This window comes from Dermochelys coriacea, chromosome 7 (genome assembly GCF_009764565.3).
Source record: "Dermochelys coriacea isolate rDerCor1 chromosome 7, rDerCor1.pri.v4, whole genome shotgun sequence".
NCBI lineage: Eukaryota > Metazoa > Chordata > Testudines > Dermochelyidae > Dermochelys > Dermochelys coriacea.
In genome coordinates this window covers 77,034,492-77,050,051 of record NC_050074.1, presented here as the reverse complement: position 1 = coordinate 77,050,051, position 15,560 = coordinate 77,034,492, and the positions used below count along the sequence as shown (strand labels likewise).

Genomic DNA, 15,560 nt, shown 5'->3' with positions numbered 1-15,560 from the left:
CTTTGTTATGGGGGAAAGCTCCACTGAAGTATTTAGTGCGTATACAGTATATATGCTATGCTGGTCCATCTCCTGTGGGTTAGTTTTGGTTATAACAAATAAGAAGGTTTGCTATAACTGAAAATGCTTTATTTTTCTTTTCGATTTTCCTGGAAGCCATGACATTATTATTTGTAACAGGCGTAATGTCATGTGGCACTGAAAAAGTCTTTAACTTTACTCTGAATTGCTTAAGGCAAATACAGTATGTTCCATCCTCGTATTCAGTGCATAAGACAGATTATTTAAACATTGTAAGCAGGATACAGGTCAAGGAATAATCAAATCAATTTGTAAAATCCCTGTAAATCTCATAAGATGTCATCATCTTATTTAAGAAAGATGTTTCTAAATGAAAACAACTAGTGCTGGGCAAATGAGCGTGTGATAGAAATAAAAAAATTGTCCCAAAAAAGGGAACAAGTTTAGACTGACCTGTTCAACTAGTCATATAACCTCAAGGCTCCTATCTACTCTATAAAAGATAGATGATAGTTTAAACCGAATTTTACAACGTGGGTTTAAGACATTTTGTTCAGGGAGTGTGGACCAGTCAAAAGCAAATTGATGCCATTTTAGAATACTATTTTCAAGTCTAAATAATGTGTTTTTCAAAATGGGAATCTCACACATTTGTCTGGTCCACACTGACCAAATCATGGACCTGATTTTCTAAAATGTGTGCATGTCAAAAATCCACGTGCATGGAATGCCTAATTTGTACATGGAATTACCACATTTGGACACACAGCTTAGGAAATTGAAGGCTATTTGTGTATGCAGCCATGGTAAATACATGCACAAATTAGGTGTGAAATTGTATGTGCAGTTTTAGAAAATCACACTCAAAGGGTCTTTAGTTTAAACTCATCATGTGCTGAGCCTATTTTTAAAAACAAGTTCAGCGAACACAGATTTATGTAGTATAGCTGGGGTCTGAATTACAAATTGACCATACCATTCTGCTGTTATCCTAGATGTATACATACAAGAGCTGATACATAATGAAAACATAAAGAATATTCTGTTTGAAAATATCATATCTTTTGTGGAATAAATTATTCAAGGAATGTTATTTGATCTGTTGTATTAATTATGCATTACTCTCATATTGTTAACAACACTCAAAAACTCAATGCAATAATGCATACTTAAAATAAGAACAATATTTGAAATTAACGGCTTATGATTCTTGTGTTCAATAGGACGGGTTGACACCTCTCCACTGTGGAGCAAGAAGTGGGCACGAACAGGTTGTGAAAATGCTGCTTGATCGTGGGGCCCCCATTCTATCCAAAACCAAGGTAAATGGTATTGTGCACCCATTGACTAGAATAATCTCTGAAGATTCACTGGATGTAATTATGTATATCTTAGATAGATTAAGTCTCTTGTGATAATGGTATAGCTCCATCATAACTATTTAAAGTAACGGTGTTGGAGACCCTCCAAACTGAGTGTAGTTTGTAGTGTGCTTATGTGCATGTATCAAACAGTATGTATTGTTCATGGACATTTAATTGAGATATTTTTGTATATGGAAAAAAGATTCCTTCTGAGCAAAAAGAGCAATATGGTATATACTGGTCCTCAGAATTCAGATAACTAGAAGACATTTGCTTCCATGGGACTGTTCTATACTGCACACATACAGCCTATGTCTTTAACTTGTTCCAAAGGTACCACAGGGCTAAAAGATAAAAATGTAGTACTGTCTCTTTGCAGAGGCATCTGTACTTTGCGGAGCTGTTGGTTCATTACCGAGTTCTTTCATTTCCTATCTCTACACTTTATCAGAGCAAATCAAATACATTTCTATCCTTCCATAAGGCTGTTTGTGGAAATTTAAAATCATCTTCATTGGAGTGGGCAGCCTACTTCAAATGCAGGGGTTCCCATTAAAAAGTTAGCATTTGCCAACCCTTGTTATACAGTAGCAACTCAAGCACCAAAGTTACCTCTGATTTTAAGTGAAGGCAAGTAACTGATTTTTTAATGACACCACTGTATGTCGTCTTCTCCTTTTGGGGGGGGGGAGAGAGAGGGAGAGAGACCTTTGTCTCCTCCTTTTAGAGCAGATATACTTAGGTGGAAAAATCTGTCATGAAAAATCCTGGTGTACTAGTGCAGCTTGTTGGAGCCCCTCTCACAGGATCCCTTATACACAAACATTTCTCCCTACATGCCATGCCCCAGCGCATTTCCTGCTTCTGTCTTCTCCTAACCTGTCCTATTCTCTCTCCCTCCTCTTTTATTTGCCTGTAGTGATTTTGGGGTTTCCTTGATTTTTATTTTTCATCTTCTATGTTTTTTCTTGTTGACCTGTTTTGTTTCTGGTGGGATATATTTGGCACGTGGCCTGGACTAGGGTGTGGTGTCACCTTTTGTCTGCTCTCCAAGGCAATTGCACAAGTGCTAGGATGGCTAATCTGATGTGAGAGGAGAGGTCCTGCACATCCTCTACATGTGGAATTTTCACGGACTCCCAAAGCCCTAGGCTTCCAGCCCTGTATATAGGAGTCCCTTGCATTGCTAGTTACAGTAGGGACTGCTGCATGATAAGGTAGGAACATAGCCAGCTTTCAAGGAGCCCTCTACAGCTTTACCTGGAACACCTTTATATTGGGGGAATGCCATGTAGCTTTCCTTACACACATTTTTCTCCTCTACCGAGTGCCTCTTCTCAGGATTAGTTTGACCCACTTTTCAGGGGCTCTTCCCAATCACTAGTGGTTCTGTGATTTGTTTAATGCAAACACCTGTTATACCCACAGTACTTTATTTTTCCATCATAATAATACAGTGATTCTTCTGAGGAATTTTATCACTTCTTTGTAAATTGCCATTGCTTGTCATTATCCTGAAATTTAACTAGCTTTTTGAATACTAGTTCAACAGTTATTTAATCTTTTCCTTTTTCCAGGGTGTCCTTCAAACTTGAAATAATGGTTTCAAAAGATGAGAACCACAAACCTTTCCTAAACCTCATTATCTTGTATCAAATAGAACATATCAGAAAAGTGAGAGGCTATGTTGCTGGATTTAAAGTAATGTAGCTGCATACTGCAGACACTGGCCTACAAAGTGTTTAAATAACTGTATTCCACAATGTGGCACCTAACACTACAATATTAGACAAGCCCTAGACTAACTAAGCTACATATTAAAAAACAAGTAGCTGAAAGCCCATGCTGTCACACGTGTGTAATTCATAAAGTCATGTGTGTAAACAAGCCAAAAATGGCTGAGAACTTTAAAACTGAACAGTAATAGGCCATGAATCACAGTGATGATTGAATCTGATGATATTCTAAACAAAAAGAGTTCTCAACTATGCTTGTAGTTGTTTCCGTCACTTCACACAGACTCAACAGACATTCTTGACTTCAGAGTGATGTTTGGGGGTTTTGTGTGTGGTGGTAATGTTATTGTTGTGTGGGTGGTTGTGTTGATTTGTGTGTAGGGGGACTTGTTTTGACAGTTTTGTGTTAATTTGCGTGGGTGATGAATGATGGGGGTATGCTGGTGTGAGGGGCTGTGTATATTTGTGTCAAAGGGGGGTTATGCTGGGAGATTTGTGTTGATTTGTGTGGGTGGCCATTGGGCGCATGGATGTGCCAGTTGGCCCAAGTAATCCACCATATGTGGAGTTTCCCTTATACAAATAATTCAGTTGTGACATGGAAATTAGCTGTAGAGTAACGGTGGTGATTTGTTGAGTTACCTCTGATATCACAATAGTCTAGGACTCTTGGCATGGCATGGATACATGCCTTACTGTAGCTGAATACCATAGGTGTAATTTGTAAAGTCAAAATGGCTGAGAACTTAAAAATTAGAAAGTATCAGACTGTGAAACCGTATGATGATTCAATCTGGTGATATTCTTAACAAAAAGAGCTGTTTCCAACACTTCACACCAACTCTACGGGCATGCAGTGACAATCCTGAAATCTTAGAGGCACATAAGAAAAAGTGAAGAAAAAAATAGAAGTTCTGCTGCTTGGGCTTTCTCTCTGTTATGTTAATTTTGACAGAAATTGTGAGGTAAACTGAGAGGCAGAATACCACTGAATGACATTCCATTGGCACTGAACTACAGTATTGTCCTCTGGAAAAAACACTTGGCTGAGTTCTCTTCTAATCAAGTCAGAACATCCTCGAAACAGGACAATCTTTTGGAAAGAATTTTAATTTTTACAGCTTTCAGATGGCTCACAGAACTCTTCCAGAATAACAAAAAAGCCTTAAAGCTGATCCATTAAAAGTTATTATTATTTCCTAGTACAGATTGTTGCGTACATTATAGGCCCTTTTCACATGATTACATCCTTAGTTTTATTCATGTGGGAGGCACAATGACCTAATGGACAGGACATGGGACTAGAAGTCAAGAGACCTCAAATCAAGTCCTGACTTTGCTGATGACTTGTTGTGTGAGACAGTGGGCGGGTGACTTCGCCTCTGTATACCTGTTTCCATGTTTTTTTTTAAAAATGAAGTTAATGAAACTCCCCCTACCCTTTGTAAAGCAATTTGACAGCTACAGATGAAGGATGAGCTATGTAAGAGCTACATGTCATTATTTTAACTGACTCTAAAAGCCAGTTGTCTTTGCCACTCTGTGGTTTGCTATAATATTTTGATCTCTCTGGTCTTTTGCTACTTTTCTTCTCAAACATCATATGACCATCAACCTCTTGGTTTCTGTTTCCCCTTCCAGATTTCTACCGAACTCCTTGGCCCTGTATGTTCTCCTTGGCAGTAGGACCCCAAAATGCTCTTTACAAACATCAGTGAATTATGCCTTACAATGTGGCTGTGGTAGAGAAGCATTTACAAGTGGAGAGATATGGGCACAGAAATGTTAAATGGCTTGCCTGGGATCACATAGCATATCTATACTGCAATACAACCAGGAATAAAATATGTTCCCATTTGTGTGCTTTAACTGTAAGATCATCGTCCATCATCCCTCTGGGTGTCTACTGCTGAGATTCTTTATTATCCAGTCCCAACCCCTGGTCTGTGCTGTTCCTTCTAGCTATCTGCTGCATTTCTTTGGTTCTCAGACCTTTTCTCCAGATTCCCACCAACTTTTCCACTTAGATGTGTTCCTTGGCCATCTCTGCTCCTATTTTATAATCCACCCTACCCTCCTTCAGCTTCGGCTCCTAATATCTGTTTGCTGTATTCTTTCATCTTCTGCTGACCCCTTCCCACATCATTCTGTGTTGTGATGGTCACAACACTCCCTCTTCTATAGCTGCTTCTGAGACTTGGAATTCCTTCTGTGTATTCCAAGTTACCCCATCCTATTAAGTTATACAAGGGCAATTTATTCACTCTTGTTGTTAAGATAATAAACTACACTTTTCTCTCTTGAAGAAGCTGCTCATTTCACTACTTAACAGAACTGTGTTGAACCCTCTTAGTGACTTTTACTGTAAACAAATAGCTTAGGGGAATTCTTTACACCAGCTGTTCTCAGCTGTGGCCCAGAAAGCTTAATCACGTTGCACTAACTCTACATTAAATATTTTCCAAATACCAATTTTCCATGTAAACAATTCCTGCTGAAGTGTGTCATGACACTGGAAGAGGCTCCCACAAAATAGTCTTACTTTTAAGATTTGTTCCAGTCTGAAATGCATCCGATGAAGTGAGCTGTAGCTCACGAAAGCTTATGCTCTAATAAATTTGTTAGTCTCTAAGGTGCCACAAGTACTCCTTTTCTTGTTCCAGTCTGAGAAACCCTGCTTTTTATACATTAAATATAGTTCAAAATGATGTCACTCAGCTAGCCTATTTGCTTTCACTTTCTTCTACGTGGCTTTTAAAAACATGTTTACTTTGCATTTCCTCCTTTATTTATACCTTTTGTCATTCCTATTATTATATGGTCATGTTTTTTAAAAAGGGGGAAAAAGCAGTCCTCAGCTTCAGAAAGTCTATCAACAGCCATTGAGTAGTTACATTGGTGCTTTGCTTTGCTTACCATGGTCACATGAGGGCACTACATCTGTAAAAAAAAAAAAAGTTTTGATTTCTTCATGGTAATAAGCATGGTGTATTTTAAATCTAAAAATCATATTTCGACCATTTGTATTTGATTATCACCAACATTACCTTTTATTGTAGTAGCAGCAACTGAACTGGAATCAGTTTTTGTAAAAATATAATTTAATATTGATTAAAACTTTACCAACGATTTTTGACTTTGGATTGATAAATCTAAATCATTAAATAAATCAAAGTGAAGAAGGTAATTTTAGGTACATTATCTGCTCCAGGTGCCGATATGCATTCATCCAAAAATGTCTATTTTGTTCCTGTCTATTTTTTCTTGTTTTAATCCTAACACCATGAAATGAAATCAGTAATTCAGAATTCTGTCTGAGTTATTTCTTTGTGTGGTTTGCATGTGTATATGTAAAAATACACTGTTGCTTCAGTTTTCTGAGCAGTATAAAACATATTTTCATCACAACTGTTGTTCATAAAGATGAATGTCCAATAGATTTCTCCATAGAAAACATGGCTTTTCAGTGCTTTTCACTCAGCCAAATCCTGAGTTTTTATTTAGGGCAGGTCTGCACTAGAAACTTTTGAAGTTTTAGTAATGACCATTAGGGATGGTGGTTTATGACATTTCTATATTGTTAAAAGCCGAGTGTAGGTACAGTTATATACTGCCTTAAAAATGCTTTGGCCAATACAGCGTATTTCACTGAGGGAACCTGTATAAGCTGCATCTACTCTAGAAGGAGTTGCTGATAGATGTTCGCTGGTATAGCTATGTTGGCAAACATTTTGTAGTGTACACCTGATCTTAGTCTTTACTCAGGCAAACTCAAAGTTCCATGGGAATTTTGCCTGATTAGAGACCTCAGAAGTTGACCCAGTGACCTTAGTTTCTATATAATACAGTGTGGGATTTCTCATAACAAAGGAGCTTGTAAAGCTCTGTTGCAAAGAAACTTTTCAGTGACAAACATACAAGTGTATATGTCTGTCCATTTCAATTTGTTTCTTTTTATTTACAGAATGGTTTGTCTCCATTGCACATGGCAACACAAGGAGATCATTTAAACTGTGTTCAGCTTCTGATTCAACACAACGTGCCTGTTGATGACGTCACTAATGACTATCTGACTGCACTGCATGTTGCCGCCCACTGTGGCCACTTCAAAGTTGCCAAGGTTCTCTTGGACGAGAAAGCTAATCCTAATGCCAAAGCACTGGTGAGTATGCAGTGGATTACTAGTCACAGTTAAACAGTTTTCTAAAGTTGTAGTGCCTAATATTTGAGAGTTATTTTCTGTTGGTTGAAAGTTTACAGGGTCTGACATTCAGTGAGGCTAATGTTGTAGTTGTAGAGTTCAAGAAATGTTACTGTAGCTCTAATTTGATATTAACATTTTTTCTTGTGCAGTCTGTGTATGGATAGTTAATAGTGATTTACGTAATTTCTAGTGTAACAGAGCCCTTTTGCATTTTGATATTTATTGTGATTCTCTAATTCTGAGTCGAATGAGTGACTGCAATCTTTACTGCTGCAGCTGTCAGCATGAGAGAAATTCTGATTTTCTAAACATTTGCAAAGAGGAAATGAATAAGTGACATTTAAAATAAAGAGGATATTTGAGTACACAAAGTTCTGAAATTTGCAAAACAAGAATAAGTAATGTAACAAATATCCACGGTATTCTTAAGGAGTTTCATCTTTATACTCACTTTTCTACATTAAAAAAACAAACTGCCTTTTTATACAAATAAACTGTTTCCAAATGTGTGTATATATTGTTTTAAGGTGTTCTCATAGCTCACTTTGTAAAGGAATATGTCTGTATAAATATACCTTTAATAATCATCCTAAACAAATTTGAATTCTTACAGTAATTGTACTGTACATTGGTGCTGTACTGGGCTCAGGTCAATACTGTTAGGCAGTTGATTTCATAAGTACTACATGAATTCTGTACAGAACTACGAACCTCTATAAAATCAGGGTCGGTTTGATTCCTTTTTTACAATTGGCCTGATTTACAAGACTCCTTGCTCTCTCAGCCACCCTCTTCCATATATACCCCTCCTCTTATCTTCATTGTCTTTGGGGGAAGGCTATTGTGCTGTGTCTATCCCTCTGGTAAGTGCAGAATGCTGCTTGGCTTCTAGTCCTGTAATATTTATTTTGGCTGCATTCTGAAATTGCTGAAGTCTCATTAAATATGTCAGAATATCTTGGGCAGGGTTGCTGGATGTCAGCCAATCACTGGTCTGGATCAGATAGCCATAAATCTCCTTATTCCCCAATTCATTCACGCATAGGGTCAGATTCTCTATTCCAGCTAAGACACAAGAATTGGGGAGGGAGTAAAAATGATTTTCAATTGAACCTCCTATATTCTGGGCCTCAGAGCAACCTCAGAGCTGTTCTAAGTTGTCTTGTCTTATAGCAACTTCCTAAGGACCATTATACTAATAAAAATAACCAGAATTCAGTGGACTCTGATCAAGTTGCTTCTTCTGCTGATACTTTCATGATGTGCCTTCTATGCTGGGGACCTCAAAAGACAGGGGGCAACACAGAGCTGTTTCGGTAGTTCTATGCCACCCAAAGAGCCCCCTTACATTCAGATATTCCTGGTGTCCAGTTTTGTCCCAATTATGCTTCATTTTGCCCATATTCCAGTTCTTTAGTACTATTTTCTCCTGGTCATTATCCTATATTAATGGGCCCAGATAAATGGAAGCTCTGTTAAAACTTAAGTGGAACATACACTTGCACTGACTGAATGCGATCAATCAAGGCATGTGTTGTACCTAGTATTATTGCAGCCATGTTGGTCCCAGAGTATTAGAGAGACAAAGTGCTTGAGGTAGTATCTTTTATTGGACCAACTTCTGTTGGTGAGAGAGACAAGAGCTCTGTGTAGCTTGAAAGCTTATCTCTCTCACCAACAGAAGTTAGTCCAGTAAAAGATGTGACCTCACCCACCTTGTGTGTCTATGAAAGCATATGGCATTCTATACTACTGTAGCTAATATAGTTAATTTTCATCAGATCTGAGGCCCAATTCAGTAAGCTGTTTTTAAAACTTCTCTGTGGAAGCTCTTTTGATATGTATGTATCAATATTGAAGATACTATTGTAAGCAGCACTTTGCCAGTCTTGGATATTCTGGATAGCTTGTTTTCTTGTTTCTCTTGGTTTCTTTTCTGTTTTTACCATTTCATCACAAATAAGGTGTAGTTTTAAATGTCCACTATACAGTTTGTAGAAATATTTTTCTTTAGAATATATTGTGTTAGTAATATATTTCATATGAGAAAGTGATCTTATTAAAATTAAGTTAATTGACACAAAAATAGTGAAAAAAAATAGTGACAAAAATAATTAAGTAAAACAAACTTTAGTAATGGCATAGGTAGTGTATGAAAGTATTTCCTTTCTCATTAACAGAATGGTTTCACACCTCTTCACATTGCTTGCAAGAAGAACAGAATTAAGGTTATGGAACTTCTCCTGAAACATGGTGCATCTATCCAAGCTGTAACTGAGGTAAGAAGCATTGTTTGCATGTATGACTTGGTTTCTAATGCCAATGCAGCACTGTTCAATTCAATGATACATGTGCATTGATTAACGAATATACACTATTAAAAGTAAAAAATGATTTTCAGCTAGAGAGGAACAGATTAACAAATGCAAATAGAAATATACAGTTGCACTATCGGATCAGAATACCTACATAATGAATTTATTTTAAAATACAAAGATGATATCTCATCAGAAGAAATGGGGCAGATTTTTAGAAAGGATCTCCATATTTCTGCATGCAGTTTTGTACACAAGGGGTGAAATTCACCCTTCTGCAGAGGGTCAACACAAACCTTATTTTGAAGGGTAATGTGTAGGGCCCTACCAAATTCACGGTCCATTTTGATCAATTTCATGGTCTCAGGATTTTAAAAATCGTAAATTTCATTATTTCAGCTATTTAAATCTGAAATTTCACAGTGTTGTAATTGTAGGGATCCTTACGCAAAGAAGCTGGGGAGAGGGGGTGTCACAAGATTATTGTAGGGGGGATTGTGGTACTGCTACTCTTACTTCTGTGCTGCTGCTGGTGGCGGTGCTGCCTTCAGAGCTGGGCAGCTGGAGAATAGTGGCTGCTGGCCAGGAGCCCAGCTCTGAAAGCAGAGCCACTGCCAGCAGCAGTACAGAAGTAAGGATGGCATGGTATGGTATTGTCACCCTTAGTTCTGCACTGCTGCCTGCAGAGCTGCGCACTCAGTCAGCAGTGCCACTCTCCGGCCATCCAGCTCTGAAGGCAGCGCAGAAGTAAGGGTGGAAATACCATGATCCCCCTAAAATAACCTTGTGGCTCCCCTGCAACTCCCTTTTGGGTCAGGATCCCCAATATAAGAAATGTTGGTCTCCACCGTGAAATCTGTATAGTATAGGGTAAAAATACATAAAAGACCAGATTTCATGGGAGGAGACCAGATTTCATGGTCCGTGACGTGTTTTTCATGAATTTGGTAGGGCCCTAGTTATGCGGTTCGTAGGCCTTGTGCTAGCTCTGCATAGAGATGAAATTCATCCACAGTAATTCGTGATTACAACTCAAATAGACATCAGTCTGTTATTACTTAGGGCTGCATATGACTGTGCACACACAATTGCTGGCAAAAATTTTGAGGCCGAATGAAGCCACATTGGAAATTTGGTCCTATTTGTGTGCAGAGCTCTGTCAAGTTAAGAATAACGGTCACTTGTATGAAGGTGAGATAACTGTGCAAGGAGTCAAGTTAGAAAAAGGATTAGCTGCTCCATTGAGGAAATTAAACAAGCTACACCTGGGAACAGTTTACCTCTCAGAGCTTTGAAGTATGAATTTGTTTCTATTTTTTAAATTATTCAATGGAATATCAACCATTACTTTACCTAAATGACAGAGAGATAAATGGAGCACTTTTCTGCATGAGGATATACTTTCTTGAATAAGGTTCTAAGTAGTGCTTCTTTAAAGGAAGCAGACATATTGGTCTTCCTTAGGGAAGCTTTAAGCAATGGCCCTCACTGGTTTGTACTTGCCAAAGGGGACATGAATCTGACTTTCAGGTCATAGCTCGAATCCCCATCAGTACATGAATGAGAAGCACAGACTGAAACTTAAGCAAAAGAGACACTGTGTTTGTTCTCCTCACTTGTGGCTTTCTAACCGTGAAAATAGGCAGTTCGTAGATCTGTGTGATTAACTGATTTTCCATTTCACTGGCAGTTCAGAAAAATAGGGAGGGAAATTTGGTTCAGGGCAAACTACTAACCAATTTTATTTTTTTTTAGACATAGTAAAAAAGATAGTAAAAGTTTCATTTTGAGTAAAAAAAAACATTTTATTTGGGGGATTTTTTCACCTTTTTAATAAAAGCAAAAGAAATGAAGGGCTATGAACTAAAAAACATCCAAACGACAACAAAAAACCCAACAACCACCACAAGGAGGAAGTGGTGGTGCCCTATTTATACTCAACAGCACAGTGGTTACGGTACTCCCTTGAGATGTGGAAGACTCATGTTCCAATTCCCTCTCTAAAACAGGGGCTTGAACCCAGGTATCCACCTTCCCAGGTGAGTGCTCTAACAGCCAGCCTGTGGCGCATTCTAGCGTGGGTCTCTCTCAGACTGCGAAGCTATTCCACTTTGTATAAAATACTTGAATAATTGTTGGGTGAGAGAGAAAGAAAGAATGACTCTGTAGCCTGGTGTTAGTGCACTCAACTTGGAGGAGAAACACCTGGATTCTGATCCTGCTTCAATGACTATTTAATTATTTATATAAAATGGAACAGCTCCGAAAGGGAAGACTGAGAGAAATCTGCCCCAAAATATCCTGGAGCCTGGTGGTAGGACACCCGGTTCAAGTCCCTGCTTCAGAGTGAGGATTGGAACTGGATCTCTCACCTCCCAGGTGAGTGTCCTAATATCGGGGCTATTGGATATAAGAAGGGGAGGCATTTGCTGCCTCCTTCTCCTCCTGGGTTTTTTGTGAATGGCACCTAAATACCCTTGTGAATGTGGCCTGAAAAATGGAAATGTTTAATTTTCAATAATGTTGAAACAGTTCATTTTGAAACTTCCAAAAATATTTCTTTTTTTTATTTCAAAACAATTTTCTGAAATTGACATGAATTCACACAATGTTTGGGTTGACCCAACTAAGAATCTTTTGGCCAAAAATGTAGCTCAGCTGTAGTAATTGGTCTGAATCTAGGTGATCTTATCTACAAAGGACTAGAAAATACAGCATAAAATACTCAACTCCATTATCTGGTAAAGACAGCCCAGATTAACAAGGTTATCCACAACCCAGAAATAGTTCTTCCAATAGAATTGCAGGTGTTATGGTGGAAGAATACTTCCTTCATGTTCTGCACAACCACAACATGGATTTTAAAAACACATTATACTGCACTTGGTCAGGTTTGGCATGGGACTTTCACCACTCGTGCTCTGTCTTCCCTTCTACTTCTGTCAAGAGTCATTAGTATATCATGGTGACCTGTGATGGGGAAGCAGCAAAAGAGGATATTTTGGAGCCGCTACATTTGCAGTTATAAACAAAGGTGATTTAATCTACATGGCTATCAGTACATTGGCCAGACAGCTGCACAGTGTTCTTCCCTAGAGAAATCTGAAACCAACAGGTTCTGTCCTTTTGTCAAGAGTAAGAGGACAGAAAAAGTTGGTCCCAAATGTGACTTCTCTTATATCATCATTATTGTAGAACTGTTTATTAATATGGTTATTTTTTGCAGATTCCATACCTTTGTGTAGATCCTCCATATTGTTCCCCTCCTCCCCACCTTGCCTTTTTTGCACATGGGTTAATTTTTGTGATGAAATCTGATAGATTTATTTTTCTGATTTTAAAAAAAAAACCTTTAAAAATTATTTCCTGTAAAGTGTTATAAAAGAAGGTGGATAGTAAATAATACAGCTAGTTAGAGCAGTGGTTCTCAACCTATTTACCATTGTGGGCCACATATGGGGTCCACAAAATGTTAGCTGGGCTGCAGGTTGAGAACCACTATGCCCCCCACCTAACCCCCCCCAAATCCCTATGCTCAGTGCCCTACTCCGAGAGACCCCTCCACAGAGTGGAGCCAGGAGCAGAGTGCTGGGCATGCGGCAGGGACCCTGACCTGAGGCCCCGCTGTTCAGGGGGCACCCAGGACCCCAACCCCCCCGGCTGCCCGGACCCCAAGCCCTGCTGCATGGGGCCGGCGGTAGCCCACGGTAGGGCAGCCTGGAGCCCGTGGCCTTTCGCACACAGCTGAGCTGGGCCACAGCTGTGTGCTAATTGGGCAACATGTGGCCTGCGGGCCCTGGGTTGAGAACTGCTGAGTTAGAGCTAGTAACAGATTAGGAGACAAACTTGCAGTTTCCTATTCACAGTTCTGATGAAATGGGGAGGGGGAGTTATTCACCAAAATCAAGAGATCTTCTGAGATCCAGAGAGATCTGGTACCTCTTTATAAATGATACCCTTCCCCTTGCAGCACAGTTCCTTTAGAAAACATACAGATACTTGCTGATTTCCACCACAGCTGTGCAGCAGCAGCTGTGAAAGGGACTCTGAGGTTCTAATGCTGCTTGGAGAACTATTAACTATTGATTGGATTTCTGATGGGAAATCCTTGGGGTCAGCAGGGGAGTGTGCCCAGGTGAGTGGCTGATCCCCTGTCTATCCCCCCCCCCAAATACTGTGGAGGGCAGCCCACTGGGTTCTAGTGCTGGAAGTCTGTGTGGTTTCAAGGAGAAAGGAAATGTTCTGCAGAGCTAGCACTGTTCCGTACTCTGCAGTGGTTTGAACTCTCCTCCTCTCATGGAAGTAGATGGGTAACGTTGACCAATATGATCAACAGGCATTTTCATTTACTCAGAAAAAAATTGGAGGTGGTAGGGAGGAAGGACCGTAAATCCACCTGCATTAATCCTGTGTTTCAGCAAGTTACATCTTCATACCAGAAACAATTGTATCCATTTTTTTTCCAGTCCAGTATTGGTTTGTAATGAAAATTTCTTTATTTCCTTTAAAAAATGTTAAATTTATCATAAAAACAAAATTTAAAGTGAAAGCAAAATTTCACCTTCCTCATTAATCTGTAGATTTTAGTGAAATCATGTATTGCTGAACTAACTACAATGTTTATTATTTATACCCCTCAATCATAAATACATATAAAGCCCAATTCTACATGTGCTTAAAGCTAAATATTTGTGTAAGTCTTTCCAAGATCAAGGGCTTGTTCAGTCATTTGAAAACAGCAAGCACTTGGGTATATTGATTTTTTGTCCCCATGCTTTGTTCAAAGAAGAAAATGTAAAATTAGCGAGTTAATTTTGCTTGTTTCTTTGTTTGTTTTCAGTCGGGCCTAACTCCAATCCATGTTGCTGCCTTCATGGGACATGTAAATATTGTGTCACAGCTGATGCATCACGGAGCATCACCCAATACCACTAATGTGGTGAGCAATGGCTTTCTTCTCAGTAGCATGGAAACACATTTTCAATGAAGTAGACTCTCTGATATTGGTATTTATTTAAGGGTACAATACTGAAAGGTGTTGACCACCTCTTGAGAGGTGATCAGCACTGATAGCTCCTGCAGAAGTCAGTGGGAGTTGTGAGAGTCAAGGATCACTCAAGGTTTACAGGACCCGGAGAAAGTTTTGCTTTAGGCCTGATCTGCACTTAAAATTTAGATTGACCTAGTTATCTCTGCTGAGAGCCGTAGGTAAGCTGTCCTAACCCCTGGTGTAGATGGAGGTAGGGGAACAGAAGAATTCTTCCATCACCCTAGCTTCCACAGTTTGGGGAGATGGATTACCTACGTTGACTGACAAACCCCTTCCGTTGAGGTAGGAAGCGTCTATACTCTGGCACTACAGCAGCATAGCTCTGGCATTGTAGCTGTAGTGCCCTTAATGTAGACAGCCTTAGTTTTATCCTGAACTGATTATATTAATCTACCTATTTGTTAACCTAAAAAATGAGAACTCACTCCTATATCTTAACTTAGCACATCTAATTTTTGAGAAGTGCACTTAACTGCTTGAGCGCTGCTCCTCCAGAACACTAGAGGCCTTACCATTTAAGGCAAGTTCTGTTTTTGTCAACAGATTGCAGCAGATTGTCAGGATATATTGCATGTGTCCATACAGCCATTCAAGTGCACTTTTACTAAAGGAGCGCTGTGTGCCCTGAGGGTCCCAGGGAAGTGGTGTTTAGGTGTGTACTGGACAAACTACACTCATTGCTTTAGGAAAAAGAAAGATGTAAATTTGAATCCTTCTTTTACAATTTGGCATGAAAGTCTCTCTTCAAAACAGAGAGATGGACACTGTCAGAAGAGAGCACTGAATAGATAGTTTGTTCTGTAAACAATATTAAATTATGCACACATGCAGCACCATCTGTAACTTAGGCAGCATTTGAATTAAAAGCTC

General features: G+C 39.1%; 1 protein-coding gene across 43 annotated transcripts in view; it reads left to right on the top strand.

Moving 5' to 3' along the window:
• Window positions 1-15,560, top strand: part of ANK3 (ankyrin 3) — a 540,818-nt gene that overhangs the window by 384,573 nt on the left and 140,685 nt on the right. For all 43 annotated transcript variants that reach the window (XM_043519064.1, XM_043519067.1, XM_043519066.1 and 40 more), the window contains 4 exons: window positions 1,245-1,343; window positions 7,086-7,283; window positions 9,506-9,604; window positions 14,481-14,579. In XM_043519064.1, coding sequence (XP_043374999.1) covers window positions 1,245-1,343; window positions 7,086-7,283; window positions 9,506-9,604; window positions 14,481-14,579 — 495 coding nt within the window. The remainder of the gene's footprint in view (window positions 1-1,244; window positions 1,344-7,085; window positions 7,284-9,505; window positions 9,605-14,480; window positions 14,580-15,560) is intronic.